The following is a 23,297-nucleotide window of genomic DNA, read 5'->3' on the forward strand; positions in this document are numbered from 1 at the left end:
GGTCGGCAGGGAATGTTTTTTCTTCCCTGGTATCCGATCCCAGTTCGGTTGTTTTGAATGTCTGTGTTTGCTGAGTTGTATTGATTATTGAAATTCTAGGCTTGAATAATCTTCATATATTTCGTTTGATTATCACACCTCTTTGATTAACCTGTTCACTTTATCTTTACAATCGTCATCTCCCTTTCTCATACAGCAATACATGTACCTTCATCACCTGCATACGGAGTTTATATATCTCAGTTGATTCGATATGCAATTTCGAATCTGTCAAAACAGAATAGGAGCAGAGCAACACGGACCTAAAAAAAGCATCAGAGGTGGTGTTAAGTGCCACGTAGGAGTTGGCATCCTCTACAGACCTGTCACACCCGCCGTGTGCTCCTTGTCATGGTATAACGGAAAATCCGTCTTTAATTCAGTGCATAAATAAGTATGAAAAATGTCAGTCAGCATTTGATTCAATGACAAAATGTTTTGCTGACAAGTTCATTGTATCAACCATAAAACTTACGAAATGATGACTTTAAACAAGACAGCTGATATTCTTGTTTCATCAACTTGTTTGTAGAAATTGTTCATACGTACATGTAAAGCATGCTCTTTGTAGCTAATCAACTGAGATATTTAAACTCCGCATGCAGATGATGGAGGTATGTTGCTGCATAAGTAAGGGAAGATGACGATAGAAAAATTAAAGTTAAATTACCATTTACGTCTTTTTCAAGTAAAATATCCAAGTATGAAACAGATGAATCCGACTGTGTGGTATCTTTACATTTAATAACATTAATTGAAGTATATTTCATACAAGATTATATACATGTAGGGATGTGCGAATTTTTCGTACTTTAACGCAAATTATGCAAATACTACAATATATTTTTTATCAAAATATAATATATGATGAGTAATACTATAAATAAGAAATGCTAAAAAGTGATGGATACAAAGAATTTCTATATGCAAAAAAAAATAATAATTATAAAAATGATGGAAGTTTTTTAAAACTTCTATCTTATAAATTTCACTAGCATATATTTATTACTTTTTCTTTCATACCATTTTATAACCTCTTCTTAAAGAGCTTCACGTTATCATAACGTCAAAAAAATATCACAGAGTCAATCTACCTATCAGTTGAAAATTTTTTTTAACCTGTAATTTCTTAATTTTATTGAGTTTAATTAATAAAATGAAAAAAAAAAATAAAACAGTAAATACGCTTCCTTTTAACTATGATACGCGAAATATTGCGCCATGGAAAACCCAGTCGGTCTTATTAAATACTGGTCTAACAACTAGTATGAACAATGTAAGTAAGCATTTGATTTAATTACATGTATATTGTTCTTACCACTAAGGTTACAAGGTACAGATAATACTAATTGTTTTGACCATATATAGAACGTACGAAATGATTATTTTAAACGTGATATTTGATATTCTTATTTCATCAACTTATTTGTCAATACCATACCTCGTTCTAGAAATTTTTCGTACGTAGAGCAACTTATTGTGTATCGGATGAATTGAAAAATATTACATACATATGCAGTTGGAAAAAGTATATTGTTCAATAAAATAGGGAAATTGACGATGGAAAAGTTAAAGTCATTATGTTAAGCTCTGTTGTCAAATCACCATAAACGTTTTTTTTCTTTATAAGAAGCGTCTTAATTATCGTTTTATATGTACTATAAAATATCATGCAATTTTTTAATGTAATAAATGGTTTCAAATATTCTTACTTAAAAGATTTATGAAAGTTTTTATACTACTTTTCCATACGTGTAGATAAAAAACAACATCTATTACGTAACCTTGTATAATAGACACTATCTTAATTATATAAGTTAAAGATGATCTTCCTGTATATACTGGATGTGGTTTTTCTCGGAACATGTCTAAGTCTTTCGGGATAACTTGTTATATTCACCACAAGACATGACTAGTATGTTCATCACGGGCTTACCGTTATATAAATAAAAATAAGTTGTATATGTACTTCTTATTGAGTTGCGCCTATTTAAAAAAAAATGTACAAATTGATCGCAAAATTCCTTATTCTTGTGACGTTGATGACATTGCTGAAATCAGCTCCTGTCATACCTCCGAGGAAAATATATCACCTGTAAGTTTATTGTAGTTTAACTTCAAACATCTTTTGTTTTATTTTTTCCGAATGCTATAGTTTTCATATATTAATGCTTTATCGAGCTACACTAGCAATTTATAATATGATTCTTTGTCGGCATTTTGTTGTTATACATTTAATGTTTTATTAAATATTATTTTAAAAAGTTGTCAGTGTATCTCAAATTCAGATGTACAAGTTTCATTTTTTTTACTTTTAAATGTTTAAATTTTCAATTTCTTATGAACATACTCGTATATCTGTGTGATTTTTGATTATCAGAGACAAGCTGATTCGAGTTCATCCTAAAACAACAGATCAAGTCCTCGCTCTGGAGAGACTTCAAGAAAACCTTCCTGCTGAGGTCTGATTTTTCAAGCTTCAATTTCTTTTTCGTTCTACAACTCCTTACAATTTATAAATAAAGTGTTATTCTATTTATCCATAGCCATTTCCTGTCGTTAGAAATCTTCTTACCACTGCTATCTATTTTCACATACCGTTAAATATATGCTTCAAGAAATTAAATTCTGAATACTAGTATCTTATCCTTGTTGTTCTTATTGAAAAACACTTTTGTTTGGTTGGTTGGTCGGGGTTTTTTTATAATGGTTGTAAAAAATGTTTATTAGGAATAAGCAATTGTTTTGCTAAAGTTGTTTTCCCTAAAAAAATTAATCTCTCTCTCTCTCTCTCTCTCTCTCTCTCTCTCTCTCTCTCTCTCTCTCTCTCTCTCTCTCTAAAGAAAATGCAAATAATTTGGTGAATGAAAACGTCACAAAATGAACTAAGTGCGTTCTATAAAGTAAACTTTGGATTCTTGTTGTTAAAGATTGATTTTTGGAAGAGGCCAAATATTAATGCTGATGTAGATATTCATGTGCCTATCAAAGTGTATGATGACGTCATTCAACGACTGTCACGTGCTGACCTTAAGCCTACGTTGTTAGTTCATGATATACAAAGGTAATAAGAATTGTTATATTTTTATCCAAAGTACAAATTACATACATATATACCTTTGTAAACAAAAACTTTCTCGATTCAGAAAATTGAAAGTAATCCTATATCTATTCAAAATTGTAAAAGAATCGAATTAAACGTATTTTTATTAGTTGTAAAGTACCTCTGATTTTTAGTGTTATGGACCAAGAGGAAGCTTCCATGGAGATCCCTGATTACGTCATTGATGTAACAGGTGCGATGGCATTCCCAGCACTCAAACTAAGGGAAACGGATATTGTCGGAAAATTTGCACGACATGCCGAGGTCAATCACACTTCTCTTGCTCGGAATTTGTCAATTTCTTTCCTTACAATTCAGTCATTTATAGAAGTCGCATTATTTTATTCATATACTTCTAATTACATGTAATTAAGATCAATCTATAATATGTTAATTGCAATTTAAACATATTTTTGTAATAATCTGTAGATGGACAGTTGGCTCTTAAGAATGGCATCACAATACTCCGCAATAGCTAAAACAGAGTCTATCGGCATAACGTATGAAGGCAGAGATATGAAAGTTATCAAGGTATAATGCTTATAAAGGATATTATAATGTTCTTCATAAGGAATTTATTAATTGATCGATTGATTGACTGATTTTTTGATTGATTGATTGATTGATTGAACATTTTAGTGTATCTTGTTTTACATCTCCTTTGAAAAAGTTTTATTTAGAGAGAGAGAGAGACATCAACCTGAAGGTTTTTAATCGAAAATTGTCATTGTTCCATGGCAAGGGGATCACACAAGACCCTTGCAGGATAAATTCATTGCATGACGTAGAGATTGGTCCTTCAGATGGGACTTTATAAAATGAGGTCCCGTGTTACAGTAGGTGTTGGCACGAAAAAGGTCCCTCATCTGAAAGATTAATTTCTGCAATTTAAATAGTAAAATTTAGACTTTAGACCAATTTTCAGAAAAGTATTTTTTTTTTTACTTTGATCACGCCTATAGAGAGATATTATTTCCTTAAGTTATTACTTTGATCTATGCTAAGGAAGATACATTATTATCTGTTATTTCACGATCATGACAATGACTGGTCGGCAGGAGATGATCACTCCTCCATGGTACGTGATCCCATCTCTGTTGTTTTGAGGTCCGTGTTTGATCTGCTCCTATTTTTTATTGTTTTATAGACTTACGATCTTGAATACTGTTCGTTATCCCCATATGTTTCACTTTATAGGTTGGAAGAAATTTAGATGCACGAACTAAGCCTGTGATATGGATTGAAGCTGGAATTCATGCTAGGGAATGGATCGCACCTGCAACTGCCATCTATATAATAAACACGGTATGGTTTCTTAAGAGTATTTTTAAACTCAAATTAATAAAAAAAAAAGTGATTTTTATGACTTCGATATTTATTCAATGGAATCTTTTTATAAGTTTTCTCATAATAAAATAAAAAAGGAATAAATAGTTGGGCATGATATTGTGAGTGGTAATGCCTTTTTAAAGCAAATATTGCTACAATAAACAGAAAAGTATCAAAAGAAATTTTATGAACATGTATTTTTACAAAGCTGAAAACAAACAGAATTTAATAATGAACAATTTTCGAAAAAAAATTAATTGATTTTGATTTTGATTTCAATTTCTTTTTTAAAGCTTTTGACGGGCTATGGATCGGATCCTGTGGTGACTCGTTTAATGGAGGAATTTGACTGGCACATACTTCCTTCCGCCAACCCAGACGGTTATGAATACAGTCATACCACGGTATTACACAGTGTAAAGTAAATGTCTTCTTATAGAAATTTCCCTCTGCAATGCTGACGGATATTAGTAATTAAAAACACAGGTAGTGTTAATCTGTACAAAGATTTGTTGTGGTTATCGTGGTTTCCAATACAGAGCATGCGCAGACTTTGATCAATCACGAACTACTTTCTGCAATTTGATTTCTTGAGCATTTTTAAGCACATTGATTTTTTTCTTTTTTTTTTTACAAATAACAAATTATTTTCCATCTACATTGTAACTTCCATAACTATAATTTCTTTTTCAGGATCGTCTTTGGAGGAAAAATCGTAGTCGTCAGTCATTCTGGTGTATTGGTGTTGATCAGAACAGAAACTTTAACATCTCATTTGGAGGTTTAATATTTCTATATGTAACATTCTTTTCTTTGTTTTACTCAGGTTTCTAATTTGCGATGACATTCTGTCCTTGGTCGTATGTTTCGATTTTACGAAAACAAAATTAAAAGCTAAATCAAAATTTGACAAATGTCATTTATGAGTGAGGGATACAGCACTAGCAAATTTGAGGAATATACACTTTTCCAGGTTTTTTTTTTTACGATTATGTTTCCTTATAAAGAAATTTATTATCAGAAGTTATTGTGTCCAAGTCCAAAATATTTTTTATGATTTTTTCAATTCATTTCAAAACGCTTTTTTTTTCATTTCGCAATTTTAATAGTTGGTAATCTCTTTGGTAGTAAATGCAATCTATCTGTTAGTTGAATTTAGAATAACTTATTTCATATCAATGTTTGAGACATTATTTGATTATCTGTCTAGGAATCTGCCATATCATAAATAGGTGCACGTGATGTATGTGAAGATGATAGAGGATACTTACTCCTTCATGTCATCTGATCCCACATTTGATGCTGCGGAGAATCGTGCATGCTATGTTTCCAATTTGTACTGTTCCAATACCCTTTTGAGCACTTTTACGTCAGCAATTTCTTTATTCATATTCCTACACCTGATCCCTCCTCTGTTATGCTTTAAAGGACCTTGTTTGCTCTGCTCTTATTTTGTACGGTTAAATTGACTTTTGAGCTTGAATACTGTTCATTATCTCCAAATATTTCATATGCAAAACGTAATGATTTTTTTTTCAATGTTAGTCTCCCTAGTTATATGTCCTGTGTGTACAGCTGTATTGTTTGTACATTTTTAGGTTCATCGAACTCTGTTCTTCAACCTCTCCTTTCGCACTATTATTAACAGATAATAAAATGTTAGCTTGATTGTATTTATTTCAGGTCATAATAGATTTAATTAAAAAAAAGTTCAATATGTTGACAACAATTGGGTGACTATTTTTCAGTTATTATGATTCTAAATGTTTGTCACTTGGCTAAAAAAAATTAGTACATGGAAATTGTCTGAGATGTCCTGTTTAAAACAGATGAGATCAAGCATTACAATACTTAATAATAAAGCCCTTTTTTAGGTTTCTCTTCAAATAAAAGCTCTCTAAATATGCATTTCGAGTACCTGTATCGCTTGAATGATCTATAATTAAACATTGAAACAGGGGCAAGCACCAGCAGAAATCCATGCAGTGACATTTATCCCGGGACAGGAGCTTTTTCCGAGTCAGAAACAAGGAACATAAGGGACGCATTACTTTCAGAAAAGGGGCGGATCAAGCTGTTTCTTTCCTTTCATGCTTACTCCCAACTTCTGCTGACACCATGTTCTTTCACTTTCAATAAACCCTCGGACTATTCAGAAATGGTAAGATGTAGTATTTTAAACATATAAATACCAATTCCATAAATATCACCAAAACATCATATTAAGCTCATACTTTGGGTTTTTTTTTTTGATTGGCTGCATGCTTTTAAAGACTCTATTAACAATGACTATTTTCATGACTTGTGATTTTAACACTGTCTTACCAGAAAGAATGTATATATATTGTTTTATCTTATAATAAACATGTTAATTTCCTTCATTTACCAAAAAAAAAAATTATATGTAGTTGCGTGTTGCTGAAGCTGGCCTGAAATCATTGGAGGCTGTTCATGGAAGCGTGTACACCGCCGGAACTCCGCCAGATATTCTGTGTAAGAATACAACTTTCTTCATTTTGTGCATCAATAAGATCACCGGAGTCATCAGAATTTGGCAAAATAGCATAAAAATTGAAATGCAACGTCCGTCAGTTAAAATTCCATCTAACAACAGCTTATACTTACAAACAAGGTTGTTGTTTAGGCCATAGAATTAACAATTCTTTTTATTTATATTATGTCATTGAAAATACGTCAGCGTATTTAATATACCGAAAGTTTGTACTTTGGACAAGTTCTTGCATACCAGTGAAGATGGAGGGCATATATAAACATGTACCATATGAAGCTGAAATTAAAATATTACTACATATATAAAAGTAAGATGACGATGGAAGAGCTGAATTCAATAATTTTTTCTTGCTGATGGACCATTCTGTCATTGATTACTTAAAAAGTGGAATCTTTATTTTAACTTCTTCTGATGTCACTATCGTACACTTCTTTCAGTTATACGAATCTAATTATCAGTTACTTATTTCGATGATAAGCTTTGGTATTACGGTTCCTAAAATATTATAATCGATTGATAATGCAATGGTGATGGTTAGATATTTAAACTGTATTACAATTAACCAATCAGATAAGGCAAAACAGAAGTGCGACTCCAAAACCTCCTCCAAAGCTGCCAATGGAGAAAAGTTTATGTATCCGATTAATAAATCGTCCGATTACGGCATATCAAACGCTATTATTAGAGAAAACCACACATATATAAATTTCTTAAAGTTTAATGGCGAATAATGGCCATGGCAGCACTACAATTTTCACGAAATTACATTTAGTTACTGGTTACAATCGTAACCAAGGTTACCGACCCAAATACATTGGGCGATTTTGGCAACCCAAATGGCAAATGGCAAATACATGTAAATGAAAATCATCATGAAATGGGCAAATACACTGGGCGATTTGACAACCCAAATGGCAAATGGCAAATACATGTAAATGAAAATCATCATGAAATAGGCAAATATAGAAATGAATATGAAATAGGCAAATATACAAATGAAGCTGTTAAGCAACCTACTGGCAAATAATGCATTGCAAATGTTTCATCCAGTCTGACACAAATAAGCAAATCGAAATTTCACACTTATTGAAAATAATTTTGCACAGTTGTAGCGAGCCCTGGGAACAGATGCTCACTAAATATAACCCTATTTAAGTTCAGCTAAAGATTGCATAGTCTTATTCCATCCGTTATACATACAAATCGGGAATCGTACGAAAATCAGTCACATGTAAGACAATAGTGATCACTTAAGCTGCCAATGGAGAAAATTTTATGCATCCGATTAATGAATCGTCCGATTACGGCATATCAAACGCTAATAGCGGGGTTTAGGTAAAGAGACAAGTAAATGAACATCTCCCAAACAGAGTGCTTACAAAATTATGATAGGTAACACTAATTATTACCTTGATAATCTGTCTCGAAGCAGGGGTCCCCCGTTTGTTTACAACTTTTGTTTCTTACCTTTTGTATTTTTATTATACGGAATAGGGCCATTCTTTAAACGTGAGACAAAAAAAAAATCTCCTTGCATATAACGACATATAGATGTGTTTGAAGGAGAAATTTTATATTTTTGAGATATTATACACTCTTACATTTTTTTTGCATTAAAAAGGGGGGTATTATCCATACTTCAGGTGCCTTTGGTCGGATAAGGCCCGAGAAGTTGCGATTGGAATTAAGGACAGATGACACAAACAAATTTTTTCTTTGAAAAAGATTTAATATCATGTCACAAGTTTAGAAATGTGGATGGTTCTTAGAATTTTTTCTCCTAAGAACTGGAATATGAAAAAGACTTGGAAAATATTAGTAATATTTCATTGAAAAAACAAATATAGACAAAACACATTCAGTAAAGGTTTACAGGTGAAAACAAATTTCAGAATATGGTAACATGATGCTAAAAGTGTAATATAAACTTAAGAAAAATATACCAAGCCAGGTGAATTTTATTAGGAAAAGCGAAATGGTAAAAATCAGCCTATTTGATGTTGCTAATTTTTTGTAATTTTGATCTTCCTTTTAAAATTCACCTGGCTTGGTATATTTTTCTTAAGTTTATATTACTCTTTTAGCGCCAAGATAACATATTCTGAAATTTGTTTTCACCTGTAAACCTTTACTGAATGTGATTTGTCTATATTTGTTTTTTTATCGAAATATTACTAATATTTTCCAAGTCTATTTCATTTTCCAGTTCTTCGGAGAATAAATTTTTAGAACCATCCACTTTTCTAAACTTGTGACATAATATTAAATCTTTTTCAAAGAAAAAAATTGTTTGTATCATCTGTCCTTAAGTCATCAGGTCTCGATTACGCTGTTCCATTTAACACCAGAGAGAAAATTTGTTTGCTTACCTGTGTATGGAATACAGACGATTTGAGCTTTCGTTGCATTAAAAATAATCTTTTTAAATTTCAAATTCGTTTGTAATATGTATTGATTAATTTTAATGAACATACAATTTAACAAAATCATGTTCCTGTTTTTCTGCTTTATTGGGACTAAAATCAAGTTGTTTAATGTGAATGGAGGTCCATGGAATAGCCCCATTTAGCTATAAAAACAAACATTCATCAGCAACTTTATGCATTTTACAGTATTTATACTGCAAAAGACGACGCATCGGTGTGGTCTAAACAAGTATTTCATACTACAGCCAAACATGCATTTGAATTATTCAGATTTGATACGTGTTTCTAATCTGATAATTTTTTGATGACGTTCGTGATTCATTGGAGAATAATTTTTGCGGCATTTCTTTGATCTCGGCAATAATAGTGGTAGAATATTAAGTACATAATGAATATCTATTGCGAATGAACCTTACATTTTCAAAATGACCTTAATTGATACATGAATTTCTCTTCAAAACTGTTCAATAAATACGAATTTATCCTTTTTATCCTTTTTTCCAGACCCTGCTTCTGGCGGATCATATGATTGGGCAAAGGCCGTGGCGGGAATCAAGTACTCTTACACCTACGAACTGAGACCGAAAGATGCTACTTTCGGAGGAGCAGGTTTTGTTATACCGGAGTCGGAAATTAAACCAAACGCAGAGGAAGTTTGGGCATCATTGGTTACCATGGCAGGAGAGATATACAATACTAAAGAAGAAATTTCTAACTGAACATCCATTGGAACTACATGTATTTATGTACATGTAAATTGTTATCAAATAAGATGATCGCCCAAAAGAAATCAATTTTATAAACTATTTATTTACATTAATTTCAGTTGTTGATTGTAAGTATTCGACTTAATGCTGCATTATCGTAAAGTTGTTGAATTTTTCTGCTTTCGCTGGAACATTAATTTAGGTTTTAAAAGAATTTCATTCCATATGTATGTTTTCTCCAGTTCATTATTTTATATCTAGTGTACAGTGGTTTTGATAACTTTTATAATTCTGGAATATGATTTAATAATTTTTTCTCAGTAGAATACTTTTATTGTGAAGAACATTGTCCTATATCGCCTGTAATATCTATTTATGGAAATGCGCTCATATAGACTTTTGAACGAAAATTTGGAAATAAGTGAGAGAATCGATGCGTGAGGGCTTAAGTTTTAAATATTTTAATGTTATGCAACTAAAACACAAGAAAACACGAGAAGGAATCTTAAAAGGGTTTAAAATACTTCAAAGGAAAAATTGTTAAAGTGTCTTACCTAAATTTGAATTTATGAATTTATCTAAATAACATTTTATATCTTTTATTTATACATGCTACTTTAAATATGCTAATCTAGTGATTAAATACGATAATAAGTCAGAAACGTCTTATTCATCTGTTTCTTAATGCACTAATGCATCTCCAAACTCCAATTTTACTTTACAATTTATGTATATTTTTATATATTTTTGATTAGAATCTTGTAACAGTTGCACAAAACGTATTTCCTTGTTATTCTTTGGGAGACGTTTCTAGTGACTGTTGCAGAATTAACGATAGTTATAAGTATATGTAACTATAGCCTAAATATTCATGAAATTATTTCTTTTCTATCAAGAAACCTTAACCAAGTACTTAGTATATGCATGATTATAATTCCTAGCAAAATATTTTTTAAGTCATTAGATATTTTCTATGTAAAAAAACATATTATAGAACGAACAAATGAAAAGGGTACAGAGTTACAAATGAGAATCAACTTATTGCTCAAAAGAAAAATAGACATCTAAATTACAAAGTTCTTATTCTTATTTTTCTTGCATTTAAATTTAGAGGGAGAGATGTATAATTACATGTAAAGCAATTGAGCTATATCAAGTAGGCAAACAATATGATTCATACTAAGGGCCATTGAGAAGTGAGGATATTTTTCGTTCAAGCTCCTGCCTAGTGAGGAATTTTTAAGAACATTTTTGTACAATTGTTAATGCATTAGCTTGCTTTCCTATGGGAAAATCATAATGATATCATTTCTGCAAAAAGGAACATTATGCTTATACTAAAACTGTAAAACAATAAACATAAAATTCACTGGTCCAAAATTGTTGCTGCAGGCTGGAAAATGATCAAATTGTTTTACATATCTTTTCTTCATTTACAATGTGTTTGTTGTCCCTGTTATCACACTAACACTGAGCTGAGACAGGTTATCTCTATTTTGTTCCTTCTTCCTTTGCCTCAGACAGAGTGCCACTCCCAGCGATAGAAAGGATGCTAACAAAACCAACATGCCTGAAAAATTAATTTGTGATTTTTTTTCAAACTTCCTCTACCTCCTAAAGATATACCTACATTATTACTTCAAGTTCGAAGAAAATAAAATATGAAAAATAATTACCCATTATAAAGTAGGAGTATGCATATGACCCTGTCCTGTCAAAGATAAATCCTGCAAAAGTATACAGGACAAAATTAGCTTAAATTTAAGTGAATGTTACGTTATATATTTTTACACTTATTTTAAAACAGGATTTGACTAATTCTACATTAAGTTACATAATAAGATTAGGACTATTCAGAAAAATTATTTCTTTTACGAAAAGATTAATTGTAAATGTCCTTGAGAAAGACTACATTTTAAATGCATAGATATTAACATAAAAATTTTGAAGTTAGGAAAATTAGGAAATTTTCCTAATGATGGAGATAAGAAGTGAAAATAGTGTAAAACTGATAAATAATTAAAGACAAACCTGCAGCGGGTGCACCAATGAGCGATCCCAGTCCTAGAAGTAAGAACCAAATTCCCAGAGCTTCCGATAAATATTCTTTTCCCGCCAAGGAAACGCATAATGGAACGGTAAAAACGTTAAGTCCGCCACTCACGACTCCATACATCACGGAAAATATTATATAACCTGAATTTGAGCTGATATAAAAAGGAAAGGTCCCAATCACCACGCCCATGCAGGCTGTTAGTGCAACGTTAAGCATAAGTGGATCTAGACCACCTGGGCCTATAGCCACACCAACCACTAGTCTTGATATTATGGTTCCAATTCCAATGACTGTAAAAGAAAAGGAAGCTGCTGTCTGTGACACGCCATTCAGTACAATATACTTTGTTAATTGTATCATAATCGCAGAATAAGACATGTTCCAAAGTATTGCTCCAATCAGAACACACATAAAAAACGGCGTAGTTAAAAGTTTTTTGGACGATTTTAAAACGTTGTTTTCTTTTCTTCTCAAAACATCAACTGTAATTTCAGGCGTTCGCAGAAGCAATGCAAAGAAAATCAGATGCGATGCAATAGCCCCAGAGAGAAGATAAGTACCTCGCAATCCATATTCTCTCAATAGATATTCCATGAAAGGTCCGCTAAGAGTCATCCCAATACCTAACCCTGCTTGACACATGCCATGAGCAACTCCAGAATGTTTCTCAAAATTTACACCAACTGCAAAAAGAGCAGGTAAAAGAGCAAGCCCTACTCCTATGCCTGGAAAGGAAAAACATTTCATAATGTCTTAATTGTTTCTGTGAAAAAGCGACAGTAAGGAATTAGCCTTCCTATTTTATTCAATTAGCATATAAATGTACCTGAAATAATTCCATTTGTTATAACTAGGATCCAAAATGAACTGGCGAAAGATGAAGAGGTCAATCCTAAAAAGAGGATGATAGCTCCAATGAGTGAGGTAAATCTGCATCTCCATTTATTGATGAAGTAAGATGCAAGAAGCCCTTGAAAGAATTTAAACAATCATTAATTTAGTAATATTATATGTATTTTATTATTATCAATAAAGTTTTTAGAATAATGAAGTTACGGTGAGAAAAAATAGAGTCAAAACTGTGAATGAAATCAAGAATTGATGTGTGTTCACGCTATGTAAATTTCGAATTCTTGAAAGTAATGAACGCAAACAAATTAAAAATAACACACGGGGAAAATCCCGAAATAAAGCTAAAGACAAAGAGATTTTGAAGAAAAAAATTTATTTTTTTTATCATTATTGTAATATTGGTTTTTTTTCATGTTTACATCTAATTAAAAGTAATTTTTCATTACCTGAAATAGCTTTTGTCTCATATCGATCTCATTTCATTTTATAAATTATACTTTATCAATTAAATATAATACTATATCCAAGCATATTAAAACAATAAAAATGATGCACAGGAAACATATTAGGTGAAGAGTGGGTGTCTTCCCACTTAGCCAAAATTCTGAATATGTTACAGGTGACTGGTTTTTGTTAGGTGGGAATGGTGTACAGGTAAGGGGAGGGAGAGAACAAAAGAAATTAATTACAGGTGACCTATAGTCTGTTTAAAATTAACCACAAGTAGGTATTATTAAATGCTGATATTGTAACTGAAATTAATATTTGAAATTATATTATTTATATTTTTTTTAATTTTGAATAAATTAATGCCATTTTTTCGAAATTGTTTTATTAAAATTAATTATTAATGAAGAAATAGTAAAAAAAAATCTTTCTTAACTTTTTTTTTAATTTGTAGATGGTAAACGATTTGTATTCTTTTTTATTTTCTATATTGTGAATTTTTTTTTTATTTGATTTTTTTAAAATTTATAAAAAAATTTTAAGTGCCAATTTTAATATACTTTGAATCACAGATATTTTAAAAATACATGTGAATGAAAGGAAAAGTATTATAAATGTCTTTAAAATCTTAAATCTAATATGTACTGTAATCATGTGTTTAAACTTAAATGCGAATAATTCTAATTATTAAATAATTTATTAAAATTAAATATCACATTAATGGAAAAAAAATGAAAACGATGACAGATAAATTAATATGTAAAAGTGTTTATTTTTAAATAAACCTTTTAGAAATAAATATGCTTATATTAAGATGTAATTTTTTGAAAAATTTACTTTTTATTCCCTAAATATATTCATTTTTAATTTTATCATTCAAACATTTTTGGTTCATTAAGAATTGGTTTGAGCATACTTTTTTTTTAATAAATCATTTTACAAATGGTTTGAAAACAAGTCCGGTAACAACTTAAGAAGGATTTTTTCTCGGCCTTAAAATCCTACAACTGTCAATGTATATATACAGTTTCAAAGCCGCAACACCCTAATTTTATGGTGAAAATTATATATTATAACTATGTACCAAAAAATTTAAGGACATCTTTAACTTTGCCAAAAAGCTATTTTACGGTTGAATGGATTTCTTTCCATTACCGTAAAGTTGCTTTTTAGCCCTCAACAGAATTCAAAATTTTCCTTTTTTAATAAAATTTTAACAATATTTTTAATTTTCAAGGTTTTGAAACTGTTGATCATAAGTATTGTACCAAAAGGCCGGGAAAAAATCCTTCTTTCTTTACCGGAAAAAACCTATTGATATAAGAATTAGTATAAGTTTTGCATGGACACTTTATGTATTTCTAGTTAACTATATAAATCAGATTATATTTTATTTTTACCATCAATTAATTTTTTATTGTACATGTCTACATGTGATTCCTATTTAGTACAAATATTTCTGCAAAAGAACTTAAACATAATTCTTTTTCTTTTCATTCTGAGTATAATCTCTTTATCGGAAAGATCAAATTAAGTAATGATCCAAACACAAGATCAATAATTTTAGTGTATTGTCAAAAATAATCTCTCGGTAAATCAATGATTTAATTTTTTCCTCAATTCTTCCCAAGAAAATCTTTTTTTTTTATTCTCTTTACATAAAACTTGATCCTAAGTTTTCCGTTTAAAAATGATATTGATAGAAATGTACCGGTATGTATTTTAAAATAATTAATATGTAACACCTTATTAATTAATAATTATGTTATAAATCAAGTATTTGTGATGTGTATTTTGATACTGAACTTATACACCACAGGTAATAAGTACAGGTAATAAGCCTAAAACAGACTATACACAGGTGACCACTCAGGTGTGAATATCCCAATTTTGGCTAGATGGGAATAAGGAATTCAGAATTTTGGCTAAGTGGGAATGAACCGAAGAAGAGTGTGGTGGGCCACAGAGCGGAGGATAATGTTTTACATCTTATATTTAGCAGTGCTTTCTGTTCAGCGCCTTTTGCAGAAAGAAACCCGCGAAATGCAACACTTAAAGTCTTGCACATATATACTTAACAAGAACAAAACAAATGTGATTAAGGACGTTCGATCCTTTGCTTTGAGTCGATTTTGGTCTGGATCTTTATTTCTAAAATTGTGTATCATTTTTAAGTTTAAACAATGAAATAAGATTCTACAATGCAAATTAAACCATATCCATTGCAAAAATCGCAATTTAAGTTGGATTACGCCAAGAACTATATTTTGTGGCGGAAGATTTTTTAAAAGTAAATCACCAATTTTCCTTTTACCTATTTGCTTAAATTCTGGAAAAGTTTAAGACTTTTAAATAATTTTCTCGCTTATCTAATTTTCAGTGCCAGAAAAAGCACATTTTGTGAGTGCAGAAAGGTCAAATAATTGTGAAGCAATTTGAAACTTTTTCTTAGTCACAATTATAAAGTGTCTTATTTTTAAAAGACTTATAGTTTATTTTGTTCCATGCTTTATTTGGATAAAAGTATTGGAGGGGGAACGTTGAAGATGTAATTCTTTGTCAAGACACAAATTTTAGTGCAAAAAGGTTTTATTGCATACAACACCAAAAAAATCATATTGACCCGCATACTTTGATTTGATTTTTAATTAAGCTTTGTGTATAGAAAATAAATATACTTAACAAAAAAGCTTAAGACTTGAGATATCAGGAGCCAACCTCGTTGATGAAATTTATGCTAACCTGATAAAAATTTCGCCATTTATTGTGCACGCTATATATAATAATTTTAGAGTATTCTAGACCAAGTGTAATGATCTTGGATACATTTGATGTTCCTATTTTCTTAAATTTTTAGTGTAATATCATGACTAATTTCTTGTATACAAACTATGTATTTGTTAATTTAGTTGTGTATCAATTTAAAAGATTTAATGTAAGACATCAAAACCAGGTCACTATTATTGTCAGTCAGGGCAGCCTAAATTGAAATGAATTTACCCATTTAAACATTAACGTTTAAAAACATAGCTTTTGCCCTATTCAAAAATCACAAATTTTCTCACTGATCTTATAAATAATGTGCTCATTTGAATTTGAAAAAATTGTGTAGGATCAATTTATTTCATTAAAATAAAAAATGTAAACTAAGCAACTGTATCCAAGCCCATTTTAAAGATTTATTTTTTAATGTTTAAAAGTGATAGATGATATCGTAAATTTAAAGAAGTAAATAAAAAAGTGTACCAAAAACACTCAGTAGGTTGACAAATAAAGATCCAATCACTGATGTGGTGGCGTCATCTTTTCTGTATTTGTCAAGTAGGTACAGGTGCATTACTCCGGATCCATAGGTAAAAATCGCTGTAAAAAGCTGAATTCCACATGCTGCGAATAAAACTACGAACGCCCATCCCTTGTCTTTTTCGACCTTTATCATTGCAGGTCGTCCACAATCAAAAAAAATCCTAAAAGGTAGAGAAAATTATTAGTTATTTTTCTTCTAAAGATTAAGGAATCCAAATATATTACTTGCTGACTTTCATTTTGCTTTTGGTCATTATTTCGTTATATTTCCATTTCTTAATTTTGTCTCTTTGATAACTCTTTGAAACTTAGCGCAGTTAATTTCTTGATAAACCTGCCGGAATGTAAATTACGCAAGTCGAAAGGTCAGGAGCTAGGGGGGCCTAATATGCATGCAAATCTCGTGCGCATCTGTCTCTGTGTCTGATGCAAAGGATGCCAAATATGCATGAAAATCTCGTGCGGCTGCCTTTGTGTTTGGCGTCAGTGGGAGAGGGCTATGGAAATTGGCAAGGGAGTCTTTATGTAATTTAAATCTATGTCTACATTTTTAAAATAGAAATGTACAATTTTATTTCACAGTGAAACAGAAATATAAGGAATCACTGTCTAGTTCGTACAGTATGCCAGGAACATCAACGATAGTGGGAAACATGGGATAATTTTAGCATAATGGGCTTCGCCCGTTATGCAAATTATCCCATGTTTCCCACTATCGTTGATGCCCTGGCATACTATACAAACTAGACAGTGATTCCTTAAAACAATCAAATCTGATACATACACATATATTTATACTACGAGGGCTGTTCAATGAATAATGTCCTCGGTGCTCAGAAAGAAGCAAACGACACTTTTCAATGATTTAGTCTTCGTGATTTTACTTATTAATCTCTTTTAATACAAAAGCACGTCCCTAACATTTTTTATCCAATTCCTGATTGTTTTTAGAACTCATTTTTGGATATGACCCTTAGTATACTGGAAAATGGCAGATCAAATGATTTACTGGACTCGTTTATTCCTTCTGAAAGGTGTCTTTTTTTCAAGTTTGGAAATAGAAACAAGTCAAGAGGTCAAAGATCTGGCAAATATTGTTAACATGAAAAAACATTAACTTTCTGTTTATCCCGGAAACCCCTTTACTCTTCAGGACATGCGGGTTTGGACGCTGTCATGAAGAAATTCAATGTAGTGGATTCCTGATACTGGGTCCTTCCTATAATAAACCTTTCGATTTTTTTTGCAAAAATTTGCTTTCTAGACTCCTCCAAATATATTAAACTGTCTCCCCGAATACGAATTTGAACAACAATACCACTAATATTTAAGAAAATTGCATATAGATCTGTCTTTGTGCTCTTGAATACCTTTGTTTTTGTCAGACCTTTGCCGTTTTTATCAAGTACATCTTATGGTAAATTTTGTTTTGATGATTTTAAGCAATAGATTCATGTTCTAATATCTGTTTGAATATAAAACAAACGTGGATAAATACAATGGCTGATATTTTAAAATAATTGTTAAGACTTTCGTACACGCTGTTGTTTTCACTCATTTTTCAAAATATAGGGTAACCTTTGAGTACCTAGCTTTATTACTGTCAAACGTTTCTTAAAAACAGTGTAAATTACTCCCGATATGATGCCTATCAAATTTGCTATGTGTCTTACAGTCAATCATGCATCATCAAATATTATTTGTTGAAATTTTGCAAAGATTACATAAGTTAATTGTTATAAATTTTGTTGGCCAGAAGGGTACCCATTTTTGATGCCCATTATAAAATTTTTTATCACTGAATTCCACCTGTTCATTTGTCTATAAAACAGGCATCAGTTGCTGTAACTGACACATATTACAGTGAATATTTCTTTGGGATTTTTAACAGTTTTACAGCAGCTTTAATGTAGCCTTTATTTTCACTCTAGTTTACTGATTTTTTTACCATTCATTTATAATGCAGTGTCTCGAAAAGCCCTTGTTTCCCAGCTTCTCACGATGAAACTATGTGATGAAAAGTGGTCACATAAACTGTTATAAATTCAGTAAAGATTCAATAATAAGAGAAACTCAAGTTTAATGCCATATGATATCTGTATTGTATGTCATACAGTTCAGGACATTATTTATTGAACAGCCCTCGTATATCAATGAATCTAAGAAAGATTTTTGTTAAAATTAATTTTTCAAAGAAGTATTCAAAAAGTCAAGGGTTTCGATGAAAATCTATCTGGAATCAATTTTTGGACTGAATTTAAATAACCCTTACTTTTTTAAACAGAAGCACAGTGTATATTGTACAGATTTTTCCTGATTAAAAAGTGCATTTTCCGTGAATTTGTGCAAACGGTACATTTACATGTGTATCTGTTTTAAATGATATAATTTTAATTAAGACACGTAATGCAGCTACTGTCTATCATTTTACACGAGTGCCGAAAAGCTTAGCTCTGCCTTCTATTTAATGGTCTCCTAGTGTGATCTGTTAGATCTTCTTCCCTAAATCTAGAGTCACTGTAATAATAATTAAAAAAAACATTAAATGATCAAGAAGTTTTCATGCATTTTAAAGCAGTAAATAGCATCATTTTCTCAGCCAAAAATCTCAGAATTTACAAAAATCTTGACAAAAAGCCCTTGGTGTATACTTAAACAAAATGTATGTGTTCAATTATCATGTAAAACCCACACATATCTTGCCTACTGAATTTGTTTGTGAGCTTCATGCTCGCAAATTTAGTAAGGCTACCACGTCGTCATCATGCGATCAAGTTTGACATATTTAGAATTACATTCAAGATTACAAAGTAAATTATAAAGTATATAATTAATTTTTGAATTTACAATATGTATAGTCAGCATTTTGTAACTTTTCTAGTCATTGTAATGATCCTATACATGTAAGCAAAAATAACCTATGAAAGTCTAATATTTAGACTTTTTTAATAACAGTTTAAGGCAAACTCCGGTAAAGATTATTGAATCAGGTGAGAGAATAAAAACATATGTAGATAACTTGAAAAGAGCGTAGAAAAGTAATGTCAAAACTATTAGTCGATAAAATTATTGACGAGTGGCGCAAGACTTTTTAAAATATTTTGTTTATCTTAATATTTTAAAAAGTCCTTGCACAATAAAATAAAAATTTAAGGCACATATTGACAGAAATAGGAGTATAAATATGGCCATTTTATTGAATACATTTTATCTTTAAAGATTATAGCAGCTGTAAAATTACTTTTTGATCACTCACGTTTCACGTTTTAAATTCAAAACGATTTAACAAATAGAAAGATAATCCTTTCAACGAAAATAAATGTCTAGTTGTCATGTTGTAAATTTTGTATTTACTGCCCCCCGGTAAATTCAAAATTTACAACATGACAGCTCTATGATTTTATATTATAACAGAGATCTCCCCCATTTTCATCGTCATTCAAGATACTGTATCAAATTATTGCACAATCAAAATTGTAAAATCTTTCTTCTCGCACAATTTAGAGGTATCAAACAACAAGTCTATGCTTAGTTTAGCAACATAACGGAAAATTAGCATAGAGTTTTATGTATTTTTGCCGTTAAACTCAGGCAAAAGGTGCTTATCAGCTTTTTGCCAAAATATATTCATGTAAAACACTCAAATTTTAGAAATCATTTACGTACATCATGGGGGACTTTGACCCCCTTTGCATTGATCTATTTTTATAAAAGATTTGTGTCTGTTATGAGGTTTTTGTTATAATAGTCAATATGAAGAAAAATTTTATGTTACTCTTTAAGTGCTATAAGAAATGACGTAAATACTTTTTAATGATAATGAACATTATGTTTTCGTAATCGCTATATAAAAATCTTTCATTGAGGCACTTGCCATTTAATCATTTACATGTATGGACTCACTTTTTAAATATGCATTATTTTGCTGAAATAAAATATGAAATTATACAGTATAAATTGTAAACAGGGCAAAAACAGGCCAAAAGACCATAAACTGAGAACAGACTTACGTCAAAATTTAAATCCAGTATAACTTTTGAAATAATTTTGATAATAAGACAAAATTTACACCAAATATTTATTTAAGTGATGTGTGATGTAGAGAATTGCAAATTTTTAAACAAATACGGTAAGAAGAACGCAGGAAATTAAAATTCAAAATTTTTACTGAAGTCTGTTCTCAGTTTATGGTTTCCAGGCCAGACCTCTGACAACCAAGGTCTGTAAAGTGCCATGAAGTAGAAAGCGTCACTTGTCGACTGCTTTCTCTGGTCTTCTGATATTTGTCATATTTCATATATTAGACCTCAGAATTAAGCTTTCAATAAAAAATTTCTAATGTCTTTGTATCATTAAATTATTTGCGGATAGTTGTCTCCTTTAATAAAAATGATTGTTGGTAAAAACATGTTATCGCGTTATTTGCAAGACATAAATCCCTTATACAAATGATAATGAATAAGAAAGGTTAAAGTCATTAGAAAAATAACTATGCTTTTACTCAATACTGATTATGAAAATTCATAATTTAAAATTTATTGGTATACAGGGGAGTATTTGGGTAAAAATAGTTATTTTTCATTTCCTTCCTTTGGAGATAACAAACAGGATTTTACGTACAAAACACCATAAAAGAATACAAAATAGGAGCGAGCGGAGCAAACACGACTTCCAAAACATCAGAGATGGGATCAGTTGCCATGGAGGAGTGGGCATCCCTGCCGACGGATCAAACCCGCTGTGTGCTCTATGTCATAATCGACGAAATCGACGAAAAATTCCTTCGTCAATTCATTGTTTAAATAGTTGTCTAAATTTAGTATAAAAACGCCTGTCAGCATTTGACTCAATGATCAATTTTATTTACTGACAAGATGTTTGTACTTATGACATGATGGCTTTCAACGAGACAGCTGATACAGTATATACTTAAAACTCGGTTAGTACGAACACGGATATTGCGAATTCACGGATATATCGAAATTATCTTGGATCCCCAGGTATATAGATTTAACAGATTCTTACAAAGATATAACGAATTACGGATATAATGAAGTAATATCATAGGTCCCAGTGACTTCGTTTTAACTGAGTTTTACTGTATTCTTCTTTCATCAACTTGTTTGTTTAATTAATTTACCTCGTTTTAGAAATTGCTCATTAATGTACGTAGAGCAATTGTTCAATAAATGTCAATTTCCATGCAATATCATTCTATATGTTTGTGTTCTTTGTGTTCTTAACAGAATATTGTGAATATCATTTGCGAAATTGAAGTATCTCAAATATATATGTATATGAGCAAAAATAGTTCGACAAAAAATATCAAAATGTCTTTAATCAAGCTGATAAAATGTTAATATATATAGCAGCCTAACGAGCACGAAAAAATAAAATGAGGTTTAAAATGGTAAAATAGAGTTTTTATCATATAGATATTTGCAATGTTTAAAAAAAATGGGTAAAAATTTAAGAAAAAATGACAGCTAAAATTCTGATTCTTATATTCACTAATTTGGTAGTAAAATCACTCTTCTTGATATTTATTTCGTAAAATCTTTTCATTTATATATTATTTTATCATCTAAAGACGTTTATTATTGTGTAAAGGAAATATTGGAAGCCATGTAGAAATAATGTTTTTAAAATTTTTAATTCGGTCAAGAGTAAATAATAAGATTCCAATGATTGGTCTACGAGAATGTACAATAAGTGTTTTTTTTTTTATTCTTATCAGTAAAACCTTTTTATCAACTGAATAAAGGTCATCCTCAAAGCAAATTTATTAATCTCATCGCTAGCACGTTTTAAAAATATAAGACATTAAAATATTGAAATTGGTTATAATTGTAACAGATATCCAAAAATTTAGAGAGGATTCTCATTCTCTAAATTTAAAATTAATATTTCAAATTAATATTATTATCATCAATATCAGGCTAATGCTTTACTGATAAAAATAGTGTAATGTTTTGCTTGAATATTCATGTAAATGGTTGAAAAAAAATTTCATTAATCTACAATTTTTTTTAAATAAATGGTTGATACCTACCTTGCACAAAAATAGGTCAATATCCTGACTGAAGGTAAATGTTTATATGAATGTTTCTACCGTCCCAATTTTACACAACTTTTTATGTCTGCAATCATGTTTTGAATCAAATTAGATTTTTTTTTCACTTAAAAACTTGTCTATAATTTACCGTTTACAATATCTCCACTTACTTTTTATGCACATCCACAACCGTTTACATTCCCCAGAGTCATGTCAAAGGTAACCATTATTGATATAAATCGTCTGCTTTTATGTTGATCTAATTTAGAATCACATAAAAATGTGCTTTTATTTTTTTTAATAATGTATGATATTTTGCGTCAGTGGTAAATAATGTGTTTATTTCTGTAGCTTCACAATTTTTCAACTGTATTGAAAATTATATCTCTCATATATAACATATATGATCACTAATTCATTCCTCTCCCCCTCGAAGAAGGGATGTGTCTTGCTTTGCTGCTGTCG

The 23,297-nt window shown here is 30.5% G+C and overlaps 2 protein-coding genes across 2 annotated transcripts; one reads left to right on the forward strand and one right to left on the reverse strand.

Moving 5' to 3' along the window:
• The first annotated feature begins 1,935 nt into the window (after window positions 1-1,935).
• On the forward strand, window positions 1,936-10,778 carry LOC134245399 (carboxypeptidase B-like). Its single transcript, XM_062727686.1, has 11 exons — window positions 1,936-2,134; window positions 2,420-2,501; window positions 2,970-3,103; window positions 3,277-3,406; window positions 3,572-3,673; window positions 4,340-4,447; window positions 4,765-4,875; window positions 5,165-5,252; window positions 6,430-6,632; window positions 6,880-6,964; window positions 9,914-10,778. Exons 1-11 carry the CDS (start codon window positions 2,040-2,042, stop codon window positions 10,126-10,128), a joined length of 1,353 nt encoding a protein of 450 aa, XP_062583670.1. The 5' UTR covers window positions 1,936-2,039; the 3' UTR covers window positions 10,129-10,778.
• Window positions 10,160-21,508, reverse strand: LOC134245400 (monocarboxylate transporter 12-like). Its single transcript, XM_062727687.1, has 7 exons — window positions 21,447-21,508; window positions 16,718-16,938; window positions 12,999-13,142; window positions 12,733-12,897; window positions 12,148-12,462; window positions 11,793-11,843; window positions 10,160-11,686 (listed from the first exon to the last, which is right to left on the reverse strand). The coding sequence occupies exons 1-7, from the start codon at window positions 21,491-21,493 to the stop codon at window positions 11,550-11,552; spliced, it is 1,080 nt and encodes a 359-aa protein (XP_062583671.1). The 5' UTR covers window positions 21,494-21,508; the 3' UTR covers window positions 10,160-11,549.
• Between the last annotated feature and the right edge of the window lie 1,789 nt (window positions 21,509-23,297).

This window comes from Saccostrea cucullata, unplaced genomic scaffold (assembly GCF_032062105.1).
Source record: "Saccostrea cucullata isolate Sc308-1 unplaced genomic scaffold, CSIRO_AGI_Scuc_v1 ctg6233, whole genome shotgun sequence".
NCBI lineage: Eukaryota > Metazoa > Mollusca > Bivalvia > Ostreida > Ostreidae > Saccostrea > Saccostrea cuccullata.

What these genes read in the sequence shown, in the direction of transcription:
- LOC134245399 (XM_062727686.1), top strand. Translation starts at nt 2,040, where the DNA reads ATGTACAAATTGATCGCAAAATTCCTTATTCTTGTGACGTTGATGACA. An exon ending in GAGATATGAAAGTTATCAAG is followed by an intron (nt 3,674 to 4,339) that starts GTATAATGCTTA and finishes TTCACTTTATAG; the next exon opens with GTTGGAAGAAATTTAGATGC. An exon ending in ATGAATACAGTCATACCACG is followed by an intron (nt 4,876 to 5,164) that starts GTATTACACAGT and finishes TTTCTTTTTCAG; the next exon opens with GATCGTCTTTGGAGGAAAAA.
- LOC134245400 (XM_062727687.1), bottom strand. Translation starts at nt 21,493, where the DNA reads ATGCCCACTCCTCCATGGCAACTGATCCCATCTCTGATGTTTTGGAA. An exon ending in CCATCTCTGATGTTTTGGAA is followed by an intron (nt 16,939 to 21,446) that starts GTCGTGTTTGCT and finishes TCTACCTTTTAG; the next exon opens with GATTTTTTTTGATTGTGGAC. An exon ending in CATTGGTGCACCCGCTGCAG is followed by an intron (nt 11,844 to 12,147) that starts GTTTGTCTTTAA and finishes ATACTTTTGCAG; the next exon opens with GATTTATCTTTGACAGGACA.